The 12948-nt window shown below is 36.2% G+C and overlaps 2 protein-coding genes across 2 annotated transcripts; both read right to left on the bottom strand.

Annotated features, from left to right (window-relative positions):
- Window positions 1–754: 754 nt before the first annotated feature.
- On the bottom strand, window positions 755–2411 carry LOC132039986 (lysine histidine transporter-like 2). The gene is made up of 4 exons (XM_059430580.1): window positions 1973–2411; window positions 1629–1720; window positions 1277–1345; window positions 755–1189 (listed from the first exon to the last, which is right to left on the bottom strand). The coding sequence occupies exons 1-4, from the start codon at window positions 2067–2069 to the stop codon at window positions 1091–1093; spliced, it is 357 nt and encodes a 118-aa protein (XP_059286563.1). The 5' UTR covers window positions 2070–2411; the 3' UTR covers window positions 755–1090.
- A 9287-nt stretch (window positions 2412–11698) lies between these two features.
- Window positions 11699–12433, bottom strand: LOC132039143 (uncharacterized). The gene is made up of 3 exons (XM_059429685.1): window positions 12122–12433; window positions 11907–12022; window positions 11699–11858 (listed from the first exon to the last, which is right to left on the bottom strand). Exons 1-3 carry the CDS (start codon window positions 12431–12433, stop codon window positions 11699–11701), a joined length of 588 nt encoding a protein of 195 aa, XP_059285668.1.
- Between the last annotated feature and the right edge of the window lie 515 nt (window positions 12434–12948).

Below are 12948 nucleotides of genomic sequence, written 5' to 3'. Positions count from 1 at the left end.
ATAAAAAGGTATGACTGTAATTTATGATGACAACTGGGTTCGACTCTAATTTGAAGCTGGTTTTATTACCTCGACGGTCCAATCTATTTTTGAATATTTGTTCTTTTTCTTTTTTTTGCTCAGAAAGAGTGAGTGGCTTAATAGGATAAGTTGTCAAAGTTGATATGTTTTAGACATTAAATTGATAATGTAATGTTGATAATTGTCGTGCGTCATTCAAATATCATAGAGTGGAACCTGTCTAATGCCAGCTAGTAAAAGATCAAAGTTTGTGATGATTGAAAAGTATTTAGTCACACCTCTATGTAATAAGTTTTCTGTGGAGCCGATATTTCATCTTATGTTATATTATTTCTATAATAACGTTTCGCAATAGTGATCAAACGATATCGGAACAAACGACCTTCTTATAAAAAGGTATGACTGTAATTTATGATGACAACTAGGTTCGACTCTAATTTGAAGCTGGTTTTATTACCTCGACCGTCCAATCTATTTTTGAATATTTGTTCTTTTTCTTTTCGCTCAGAAAGAGTGAGTGGCTTAATAGGCGATGAAATATAATGAAACTAAAGCAATGTTACTGGCTCGATGGGCTGAGTCCAGAAGGAGAAAAGTCCCTAGCAAACAAATAGCAAAGAGAGATCGATAGCAAAGAGAGATCGATGCGGTTGTGACAAAAAACAAGCTTATTGGCTCTAATAAAATGTGAAATAATCTAATCAAACCCAAAACCTTAAATTAATGCATGAAGTAACTCATGAGTCAGGACCATTTAAACATTTTGTTTTGAAAATCCTATACAATCAACAAGGAACAAGTGTAATATTATTCCATATAACGGGGTTTAACTAGCTTTTAACTGAATCTAGTCTATGATGTTGTACCAGATAATGTTACATAATACAATAATTGGTGATGTACTTATCCTATGTAAGTAGTTTCTCACTATAAATAGCAATACTTGACTGGCTCTATGAAGCATTGAGCCAATCAACACATGACAAATTTAGAAAAAGAAAATAGTATAATAAAAGTGCAACTCCAAGAAATATATATCTCCTCCAATTGGCTTTCCCTTTTGCTGTACCTAAGAGTAAAAATCGTAGGTCCCGGCTTTCTTAATTATGGATCTTAGGCCACCAATTGGTGCTATAACCGTCAATAGTACTCCAAGAATAATGCAAACCTGCCAAACATATGCGCATTTTAGATTTTAATATAAGCAATAAAGGAATTAGCATTGGACAGTTTGAATAATTAAGTTGCAACATACCCAGTTAATAATCCAAGAGAGACTGTATTTCTTTGGTTTGCAGATTAGTAGCCACATGATGCAAGGCAGCTGAACAAATTTTGAAAACAATTAAAGGAAAATTAGTCAGGTTAAGATCCCCAAATTAGTAGAAGGGGAGAACAAAACATAAGAAAATAGGATATAATTTACAAATTACCACTTTTCAGTCATGTAATTGAAAAATACGAATTTAAAGTTTCAGAGGTGAAACTCCAAAAAAATATCATAGAACTTCAATTGTGAAACTTCAAACTATGACGATGGATATTTTTTAATAACAAAGTTAAAAAATAACTAGCTCGCGCTACCGCTACACAAGAAAATCTCTTACATAGTAGGTTGTTGGGGCAAAAGCGAATCCTCCAAAGAATCCAAGCAGCTCATGGAAGAAAGGGAAGGTAATGCCAACAAACATGGTGAAAGCTGTAATTATTAAAAGCAAAATGTATAACAATTGCAGTTTAAATGGAAAGCAAAATTGCCCTTGGAACAATTATGGTCATACGGTTAGGTTCCAAATAGGCGTGTTGGAAACGTTTAATTTGGACAAACTAAAATTGATCAAATCGATAAATAAATTTGCATATGACTCATCACTCCTATCAAGATGGATGGGTCATGGGTCGATTTGGCCTAAACAACAATTTATAATTCAACTCGTCCAACTTAACTTACCCACATAAATGTTCCTTGTAACAAACCGCAACATCCAGGTCGCCTTGAACCTAAATTTTCTGACAAGCACTGTCTCTATCATGTCAAACACTGGCATTGCATATATCTACAAATCACAAATCAAACAACATAAGTAAGAAACTCATAGGCTCTGAACATAATAAAAGAAAAATAGTTTAACTTGTATGCACGGATAGTATAAATATTTTTTGAACTATCAAATGTACTAATTGAACCTATTCTGATAAGTAGCTTGTCATCAGTTTTAGATTATTTCACTTTTTATGAACAACAATTATAATTATCTTTAGGTAACTAATAGTAGTGTAAATGTTCTTTATATTGAAGACAAAATTAAGTAAATAATATTGTGCTATCTCAAATAGCTTAAGTTTTAATTTTAGATGAGATGATCACACACTTCAACATAATAGCAAAGCAGACAAAGGTCCTGCATTCTAATCTCATTACCATCCATTGTCGAAAAGAATTTTTATGTGCTTGATGAATAAGGTGTGTTTTAATATATAGGGAGTGATAGTTTATATATGTAATCAAAACACTAGAAAGTTAAGGTAGGTAACTTGTGAAAGTTTAGGTGTGTTTTAACCTGTCCATTCAAATATTAATGGGTTGGATCATATTGTTTGATGCTCGCTTAAATCTATTTTTAATTATTTGAATATGAAATAACATTCTTAAAGTCCAACGTATCTACATAAATTCCAAGTAAAATTTACTTAGCATAACTTCCATTATTACTTATTTATGGAACATAACTAAACTTTTCAATAATTATATTTAGTAGCTAAAATATAACATATTTACTCCACATAGCTACCAGTTTTTTACCACTCATCTGATAACTTCCCACACCCCTAAATTTAAGCCAACAAAAACGTCTCTCTCTTCTATCCCACTAACTTCACGCCATTATTCACAATATCCCTAAATTTTCTCCAATTTCAAATCAGTTTTACAATTCTACAACTTCCCTTTGTTATCTCTAATTAACTACTCATTAATTTCACTCATGTTTATTGTTCTTCACCATAACAGTAATTTTTAAGATTTTTAAGTATATTCGTGTGTATTTTGTTGACGGTTATTACGGATCGTAAGTAAAGTTTTTGATCATTTTTTTTCAGGGATTGTGGTGTGTATGTGGCAGCCTTTGCTGAATACTTGAGCTCAAGTGAAGTCATCCCAACCGAATTCGATGCAAAGTGGCACCGTATGAGATACGGTGCCCTTTTATGCGACTATGCATGGGATAAGTCAAACAACAATGCATCAAGTGATAACGAGCAGCCTCCAAGACCAATTAGACCAGCAGTTGATTACGATGCAGTTGATAAAGAGGATCTTGATTAGGCCACCAAGTCTTTTGTGTTTTTGATTTTCATGTTGAACAATAGCGTAGTTGGTTGCGACTTTTGTTGCGTTTTTTAATTTTGGACATATCGTTTCATGTGCAGTAATGTTTTTTAGGATGATTAATGTTGAACACCACCTTATGGTTTTTATATTGTTGTTTCTTTCAAGTATGTTATTTTTTCAATGTATACATTCCATTTTTCATTTTCTCGTGAAATGTATTCATTTAACAAAGCAAGATATCTAACCGATTAAATACAATCGAAATATACATAAAATATATACGAGATATATTTCATAAGTCCATTTTTTAATGTACGGTGTGTTACAAAAGTTAAAATTTCATCTAAATACACTTCAAATATATGTAAAAAATATATGAAATATAGTTAACAGTAAACCAGAATAAGATTTATATACCAGATCAGACAAAAATGCAACTAAAATATAGCCCAAATATATACGAAAAATAAATATTAAAAAAAATTCGCAAGGCAGAGTTTAAATTTCGCTATGCCCCCAACGGCATACACTTGTGAAGGAATTACCAAAGTTATGCCGGACCGGACATACTTATGCCTTATGGGCAGACTTGGCATAAGTATGCGGTCCGGCATAACTTTGATAATTCCTTCACAAGTTTATCTTTAGTCCGGCATAAAAGTTTGTCCATTAAAAGTATGCCCCCACCGGCATAAATTTGTGAAAGAATTACCAAAGTTATGCGAGTACCGCATACTTATGCCTTATGGTCGAATTGGCATAAGTATGCCGGTAAAGCATAACTTTGATAATTCCTTCACAAAGTTATGCCGGGTCCGGCATAAAAGTTTGCTCATTAAAAGTATGCCCCCACCGGCATAACTTTGTGAAGGAATTATCAAAGTTATGCCGGACCAGGCATACTTATGCCAAGTCTGCCCATAAGGCATGAGTATGCCGGGTCCGGCATAAAATTTGTAATTCCTTAACTAATCGTTGAATCTTTTATTTTTGGTTAAAAATATGAATGTACTTTTTTGAATTCAAATTTTTTTGAATTTGTGTAGCTGTTTGAATGAGATATGGGATCAGATATGGAATGGGATGATATTTGCGTGAATCAGGGAACAATAAAACTGATTTTAATTTAAATTGGAACAGATTTTGTTTCCATAAATATAGAAATTTCAGTTAGCCCAGCGTCTATATTTCCGCTATATTTGCACTATATTTTAGTATACCAGTCGACAGCTAAATATAGAGACATCTAGCTACGAATTGTAAATATATAACATGTAGTTATAGGTTGTTAGAATGAGCTAAAAAGTAGCTGTTTATGAAAATTTTACTTAAAAATACTCCTTCAGTTAACACTAAACAATACTTCCTCCGGTCCATTGTACTTGTCCTCCTAGATAGTTGTCATTTTAGAAAGCAAAACATAATTAACTAGTATTGGTTTTCGCCTTTGCCATTATGCAATAAATGCGGAGAGAGATTAATGTGGTGAAAAAGAGAGTATAACTTGAGAACAGACAATAAGCAGGACAATTTAGTTAAATTACTCTTTTAGTTAATGTTTTCTCAAGTGGCATGCAAAAAACACATATCAAGTAAAATGGATCGAAGGTAGGGGTGTCAATGGGACGGTTCGGCCGGTTATTTTTAAAAAAAATATGCCATCCCAATTTTTCAGGTATTTTACAATGTGTAACCAAAATTAGATTTTTCAAAACCATCCCAATCATATCGGTTTCTTCTCGGTACCGGTACAGTTTGGTTAATTTTTGGTAATTTTACTTTTAAACTGTCACCTTAAAATACACCACTATTAGAATATGTCTTTATTATTTAAAGAATCAACTCAAGCAAGTGCATAGAGGGGAAAACTCCTTTGGTTGTTCTATTTCTTCTACTAAAATGTTAACTATCAATTAGCACCACAACAATAATGGCAAACAAACAATTTGCACAATTACGACTTTGGGACTATAATAGCTTTTAGTGAACTACTTATTTCTGGTACTGCTATATAATTTCGACTCATAAATATATCATATAAGTTAATTCAATCAATTAAAGGCCCAAAGTCCAGTGACCTAAATTCTTTTTTTTTTTAATATTTGAAACATAATTTATAAAATATATTTACATGCTAAATTTAACATATTTTTTAATACATATAAAATATATTTCATACATGTAAGGCTATTCTGTTCGGTTCGGGATTTTTTCGGGTTTTATTATTACATAAAAAGACCACCCTAGTTGTTCGGGACGGTTATAAGCTTAAATAAAATCCACGGTTTTATTGAAAAATTCCGATAAATCGGTTCGGTACAGATATGTTCGGCCGGTTCGGTCGGTTTTTCATATTTTTTTGAAACCCCTAATCGAAGGAACTATTTTACGAAATTAAAAAAAGGTGGTGGCACACCCATAAATGAACAAGAACTATATCCACCTCTAAAAAAAAAAATTATCTAGCGATCTATATAGATAAAACTCGAATCGTACCCGCAAGGGTTGATTGAGTTGGTTGGGTGAGTGGTTTCGCACATGGAAGACCTAAGATCGATTCCCCTCACCAGTAGCCTTCTCAGTCAGAGCTCGTCGCACCAGGCTTGCCTAGTGCAGTTACGTCTCCTGTGTGGTTTCCGAGTTATTACACAGTGAGCAGGTTAGCCAATGTGCACCCGAAGGATAGCGGCTGCCGATTTCCTGGGATTTCTTTTTTAAAAATAAAAAATAAAAAAAAACTTGAATCGTAACGCTATAAGAGAGCAAAAAACTACATCTTGAACCAAAATAAAAAGTCCGTGGAATATCAAGACGAAATAAGTGCAGTAAGCTGAAGGTGTATTTTTTATGTAACTATAAAAATGGATAATTCTTATTCTCTTCAATTCGATGAACAATGACGCTAGTATTTAGAATTTGGGTATCCAACCACTTTGTTTTATAAAATTTCTTAAAATATTATTTAGTGCATAAAACAAGTAATGTAAGATTCAGGTGGTATTTTAACAAAATTATCTTGGATTTTAAAATATAATTTAGTCACGTTGAAATAAAAAATAATTGAATGAGCATAAAACAAAAGGATCCAAGTCATTTAGTATAATTCGATTGTACATTTACTATAATTCAATGAGTCCGCAACTTAATTGACCCACAAAGTGTGAGTTGGAATATAAATACTGACTAAAATAAAATGACAAAATTACCTTTTGCGCAGGAATTTACTGCGCAATAGGGGTTTATATAAACCCCAACACTTGACAATTTTCAAGTCACTCTTCAGCTCCTCCATTTTTATTCTATCAACATACTTTATCCCCCCCCCCCCTCCCCCACCCCCCAAAATCATGTCTTAAAGCTCCAAAATGTCAAATTTTGCTATAGAGAGTTTGTTGAGTCTTTGTTCCTTTATTCCATAAATTGTAAACCTACTCTTCTCTTTTAAGAAGTTGTTTGTAGGTGCTTGAATTCTGAGGGCGTTGCTTGCAAGAAGTTTATTTTTACAAGCTTTTGAGTGGTACACTAGGCTAGAGTTAGTCTAGGTATATTAGTTTGAATTCTCAGAAGTTGTTTGTGGGTTGTTCACCTACTTAACCTTTGAGTGCTACACTTGTCTAGGGATAGGCAAGGTGTATTAGTTTGCTTGGCTAGTGGTAGTTGAGAGTTGCTTACAATAGGGACATTATAAGGGAGAGGAATTAAGAGTTTAATTCCTAGGTTGTAATCTGAACATTGCTCAGTTTAGTGAAGGTGGAAATCCTATTGGGGTAGGTCGTGATTTTTAATCCCTTGAGCAAGGAGTTTTCCACGTAAATATCTTGCCTTATTTACTTTCTACCATTATATGTTAAAACAGCTTAAGGACCAGGTCCCTTAGACTGTTTGGGTGAACTTTAAGGTGGTGAACTCTGAAAGGGTGAACTCATAGGTTCTATCAAGTGTGTTTTAACCTGTGTAGACAATAAAATTCGCGTTGAGAAAATAATAATCAAGGCCGGAAAATATCGCAACAATCGTTATATTTTATTCCAAATATGAGTGTTACAATCTCTATGAATCCTCTGATTCACCTTTTCAATAATAAATCCAAGGGTTATTGAGCTTGATCTTGAACTTGATGGATTTGATCTTGACTTATACTTGGATTCAAGGGATTTTGAGCTTGATCTTGAATCTGGCAGTCTTGATCTTGAACTTGTACTTGGATTCAAGGCTTGAAGCTTGATCTTGAATCTTCATCTGGATCTCTAGAACTTTTAGAGAAATGCTTGAATGCTTTTAACTTGTAGAGAAATCTGCGGCGTTTGATCTACGAGCTCACTCTGGCTTCTTGTAAGAATTTCTGTCCCTTTTTCTGAATTATAAGAACCCTATTTATAGTTGTATGATGAAGGAGTTGTGATAAGGACAGACTTCTTTCAGCCAATCTGATTTAAGCTGACATGGCGATATTTGATTGGCAGAAACATGTCACTTGTACACGTGACACATCTTTATTGGTTTTTGATTTGACTAGGCATGCTACATCATTATGACACGTGGCATGACCCTATTGGCTCTTTCATTTGACTTGTCACGCCATGTCATTTGACATGTGGCACCAAATTGGGCCTCTTGGATAAGATGACATCTTGGGCTTGGCAAAGTGGACTCATTATTTGTAGCCCAAACTAATGGACTAACCCAATAAAATCGAACCATCAATTAAATCTACATTTATTGGAATTAAATAATTAATCCATCTATATTGGTCCACAATATTTATTTGGACTAATATATCTTGAATTATGTATATACGAAATTCTTGTGGACTTAAATTCAGTAAAATTTTGTTATCCACAAATGCCCCCTACTTCAAAACTTGTTGAAATGCCTAAATTTTTTGAAGGCTAGGCTTGAAGTATCTGGTCCACGCTGGAATGTAAAATGATCCCAAACATTGCTATATAATAATAACTTATTATCATTATTGCCATGCTATTCCTCCAATCAAACTAATGGTGTGGGCCACCGTAGCTTAATTTGCCTTCTCGAGATTTATTGGATCATTTGTGTTCAGATGGACTCAGTGGCATTTACCAATAAATGTGATGCTTATTTCTTTGGTTGGATATGACGTAACCTATAGTAATAGACATAACAAAGTCCAAGTCAAATTGGAAATAGTTCCACCGCCATTAACTCATTAATAAGTCCTTCTAGAATTCAACCATTACAAATATTCCACATCAATGGCATCTCATAAGTCACCTTGTATTAATCACCTATATAAGTCTGCATTTTCTCCAATTTGTGAACATCGATTTTGCTTTGCTTGCCAGTCGCTTGAAGTTCGTCCTTTGACAGGTAATTTTATTCTTTCCAGCGTTTTCTTTTGTTGCATTATTTTATTTTTTCTCGTTTTGTAGGTCCAACACAAAAAGTTCATGAGAGATCAGCTTAATTTGCGAGAGAATAATATTACCTCCGACATCTTAAGATTGACATGTGACATCCTTTTATTGATATATTCATGAAGCAATCGGCTTAGGGTGCGAGAGAATAATATTACCTCTGACATCGATGAGTGGTACCCTTTTATTGATATATCCATGAAGCCATCAGCTTAGGGTGCGAGAGATTAACATTGCCTCCGACACCTTGAGACTGACAAATAAAGATCCTTTTGACGACGTATGCAAGAAGCAATCAGCTTAGAGTGCGAGAGATTAGCATTATCTCTGACACTTTGATACTGACAAGTAAAGATCCTTTTGATGACGTATCGAAGAAGCAGTCAGCTTAAGAGTGCGAGAGATTAACATTATCTCCGACACTTTGAGATTGACAAGTAAAGATCCTTTTGATGACGTATCCAAGAAGCAGTCAGTTTAGAGTGCGAGAGATTATTGTTATCTCCGACGCTTTGAGACTGACAACTTGAGCTCCTTTGAATAATGCATTCACAAAACAATCAACTTAGGGTGCGAGAGAGTAACATTGCCTCCGACACCTTAAGACTGGAAATTCAGAATGCCTCAGCTTGAAGACCATACTTGGCGAACTTTGAATACTTCAACTTGCCACGAGATGGATTTGAAACCTCAACTTGAAGACTTGGCAGATTTGAAAACTTCAACTTACCGACATGGTGGATTTGAATCTTCAACTTGAAGACTTGCTATATTTTAAGCCTTTAACTTGCAGATGTAGCAACTTACTTCAACTTGAAGAGTTGGCGGATGTGAAAACTGCGACTTGAAAACTGACGGATTTGAAGACTTCAACTTGCTAAGATTCAATGATCCCGCCGTAGAAACTCATTTGCCATGGTGATTTGCCCCCATTAAACTGACAATATTTGGTGAAGGTCCAAATTTCAGTGGAAGGATGCTTGTAGATTTGGTCTTCATATGCCTGGTCAGGTAGATTACATTCCATCATACTTTACTTAGACAACACATAGAATGATGTATTTTTTTTTAACTCATAAGACTGAGCTTAGAATGAAACTCTAAGCGGCCTACGTACCTTGGTGAAGAGGATCAAGTCATTCCATAGTTCAGGAAAATGAGTTTTTTTTTTTTTTTTGTCCTCACTTTTGCCTAGGTCGCCTCTTGCGAGGTTTTCGACCTAGTGGACTTTTTTGTGTCCTAACTTTTGCCTAGGCAGCCTGTCGCGAGGTTTTCTACCTAGTGGACTTTTTTTGTGTCCTAACTTTTTGCCTAGGCGCCTCTCGCAAGGTTTTCAACTTAGCAGACATTTTTTTAGTGTCCTAACTTTTGCCTAGGCCACCTCTCGCGAGGTTTTCAACCTAGCGGACTTTTTTTTTTATCCTAACTTTTTGCTTAGGCGCCTCTCGCGAGGTTTTCAACCTAGCGGATATTTTTTTTGTGTCCTAATTTTTGCCTAGGCCGCCTCTCGCAAGGTTTTCAACCTAACAGACATTTTTTTAGGGCCGAGGAGTAACATGCAGGTTATGCTCGTACGTCGAGGAGCATCATCTTGCTTCAAGGATAGTACTTCTTCAAGAACTTTGCGTTGATAGGACCGATCCTCATGTCATCCGCATCAACAAGCTTGTAAGCGCCACTTGAATATATTTCTTGTACGACATATAGTCCATCCCATTTTGAGGTGAATTTGCCCCCAGACTTATCGAAAACGATGATGGGTCTTCTTACTGCAAGGACTTGATCTCCCACTTGGAAGGACCTCAAGCGAACTTTTTTGTTGAAGGCACGAGATAGACGGGCTTGATAACATTCAAGATTTTGTTGAGCCTCCAGCCTTTTCTCATCAAGTGCTTCTAACTCTGTAAGACGCAATCGAGCATTTTTCTTTTCGGTGAGCCCTTCTTGAATAGCAAGTCGTAAAGAAGGTACTTGGTGCTCAAGTGGTAGGACTACTTCAAGTCCATAAGCAAGCGAGTATGGGGTTGCTTGCGTTGGTGTGCGGTAAGTCGTCCTATATGCCCCCAAAGCTTCTTCCATTCGTTCATGCCAATCTTATTTGGACTTGGAGACAACCTTCTTCAATAAATTACACAGAGTCTTATTGAACGCTTCAACTAGACCGTTGGCGGCAGCATGATACATAGAAGATTTACGCTGCTTGAAACCGAAGAGATCACAAGTCTTGTTCATCAATTTATTATCAAATGGCTTGCCATTGTCTGTTATTATGTAACGAGGAATGCTGAAGCGGTAGCTGATATTTACTCGGATGAAGTTCGCAACATTCTCCTTCTTCACTTCTTTAAGAGTGACAGCTTCGGCCCATTTTGAGAAGTAGTCAGTTGCAGCCAAGATGTACAAGTGTTCACGAGAAGATTTCGGCAACGGACCAACGACGTCCAACCCCCAAGCATCAAATGGCCAAGATGCGATGGTCAGGTGTAATGCTTCGGGCGGCTGACGTATAAAATTCGCATGAAACTGACAAGCCTTGCATCTTCGAGCATAGTCCAAGCAACCTTTCACCATTGTTGGCCAATAATATCCCATCCCTTTTATGTGGAAGTGGAGCTTCGGTCCAGATTGATGTGATCCACATACTCCGGAATGTGCTTCTTGGAAAGCTTGGACTGCTTCATCCTCCCCCAAACATCGCAAGAGTACCCCCTCAAAAGATCTTCTATATAAAGTATCCTTGTAGTAAAGGAATTGAGGTTCACGACGACGAATTTCAGTTCTTCTTCTTGAGTCTTCTGGCAGTATCCCATAACTCAAGTAGTCCATGATGGGTTGTCGCCGCCTCTTCCTTCGCAGGTTCAGAAACAGCTACGAAATGCTCAACCTCATTTTCCGCGCCTCCATCATCATTTAGCGGAGGTACTACCCATTTCTGGCAGATAGTCACTTGTGTTTAATCTGGCAGAGTTAGCGTTGAAGCTAGAGCAGCTAAAACATCGACTTTCTTATTTTCCTTCCTTGGAACATGCTGAAGAGTCACATCACCAAGCCATCCTATCAACTTCTGAGCATAACCATGATAGGGGAATAATTCAGGCTTCTTGACTTCATAACTTCCCAAGAGTTGATTGATCACCAACTGAGAGTCACCAAAGACTTACAACTGTAACTGCTTCATGTCGACAGCCATTTCCAGTCCAAGTATTAGTGCTTGATATTCAGCGACATTATTGGAGCAATGTTGTGTCAAAGTAAAGGAGTATGGGAGAACTTCTCCCTGCGGAGTAACAAACACCACACCAGGACTAGCTCTATCACGCTGTGCAGCACCATCAAACTACATTTTCCACCGAGGTTGAATTTTAATGACCATTACATCTTCATCGGGAAATTCATCAGTTAGATCCCAATCATCAGGTATCGGGTGATCCGCTAGGAATTTCGCCAATGTCTGTCCTTTTACAGCCTTTTGAGGGATGTATGTAATCTTAAATTGTTGAAACTGGAGGTACCACCTTGCTAGTTGATCAGTGAGGACTGATTTTGACATCATAAACTTGATGGGATTTGCTCTGGAAATAAGGTGAACACTATGAGCTTGAAAGTAGTGCTTCAACTTTTGAATCGAGAAGACTAGTGCCAAACACAACTTTTCAATTTGCGTGTAATTCAGCTCATTTGGTGTCATCATTCTGCTCAAGTAGTAAAGAGATTTTTCTTTCCCTTCACTATTCTTTTAGGCCAACAAGGCTCTAACTGACCTTTCTTGTGCTGAAATGTACAGTATCAATGGTTTTCCACGTGCAGAGGCTACTATAATTGGATGCTTCATTAGATATGACTTGATATTCTCGAAGGAATTAGTACATATTTCGTCCCACTTGAAAGGGGTGCCCTTCTTCATGAGGCGACTGAATGGTTGCTACCTTCCAGCTAAATTCGAAATGAATCTCCTAATGTATGCTAGCTTCCCTTGCAGACTTTTTAAGTTATGAATATTTTAAGGCTCGGGCATTATCAAAATCACATCATCGTTGGCCTGGTCAATTTTGATTCCTCGATGTCGAACAATGAAACCAAGGAATTTTCCAAAAGTAACTCCAAAGGCACATTTCAATGGATTCATTCGAAGTTGATATCTCCTAAGTCGCTCGAACACCCTTCTCAGGTCTTGCAAGTGGTCGCTCCTCTTTCTTGATTTTA

This window comes from Lycium ferocissimum, chromosome 12 (genome assembly GCF_029784015.1).
Source record: "Lycium ferocissimum isolate CSIRO_LF1 chromosome 12, AGI_CSIRO_Lferr_CH_V1, whole genome shotgun sequence".
Taxonomy (NCBI): Eukaryota; Viridiplantae; Streptophyta; class Magnoliopsida; order Solanales; family Solanaceae; genus Lycium; species Lycium ferocissimum.
This window is presented reverse-complemented; position numbering and strand designations above follow the sequence as displayed.

Coding starts and splice junctions, on each gene's coding strand:
- LOC132039143 (XM_059429685.1), bottom strand. CDS start 12,433: ATGACACCAAATGAGCTGAATTACACGCAAATTGAAAAGTTGTGTTTG. Junction 12,023..12,121: donor ATGAATTTCCCGATGAAGAT/GTAATGGTCATT, acceptor GTTACTCCGCAG/GGAGAAGTTCTCCCATACTC. Junction 11,859..11,906: donor GACATGAAGCAGTTACAGTT/GTAAGTCTTTGG, acceptor ACTCTTGGGAAG/TTATGAAGTCAAGAAGCCTG.
- LOC132039986 (XM_059430580.1), bottom strand. CDS start 2,069: ATGCCAGTGTTTGACATGATAGAGACAGTGCTTGTCAGAAAATTTAGG. Junction 1,721..1,972: donor TACAAGGAACATTTATGTGG/GTAAGTTAAGTT, acceptor TAATAATTACAG/CTTTCACCATGTTTGTTGGC. Junction 1,190..1,276: donor TCTCTTGGATTATTAACTGG/GTATGTTGCAAC, acceptor TATGTTTGGCAG/GTTTGCATTATTCTTGGAGT.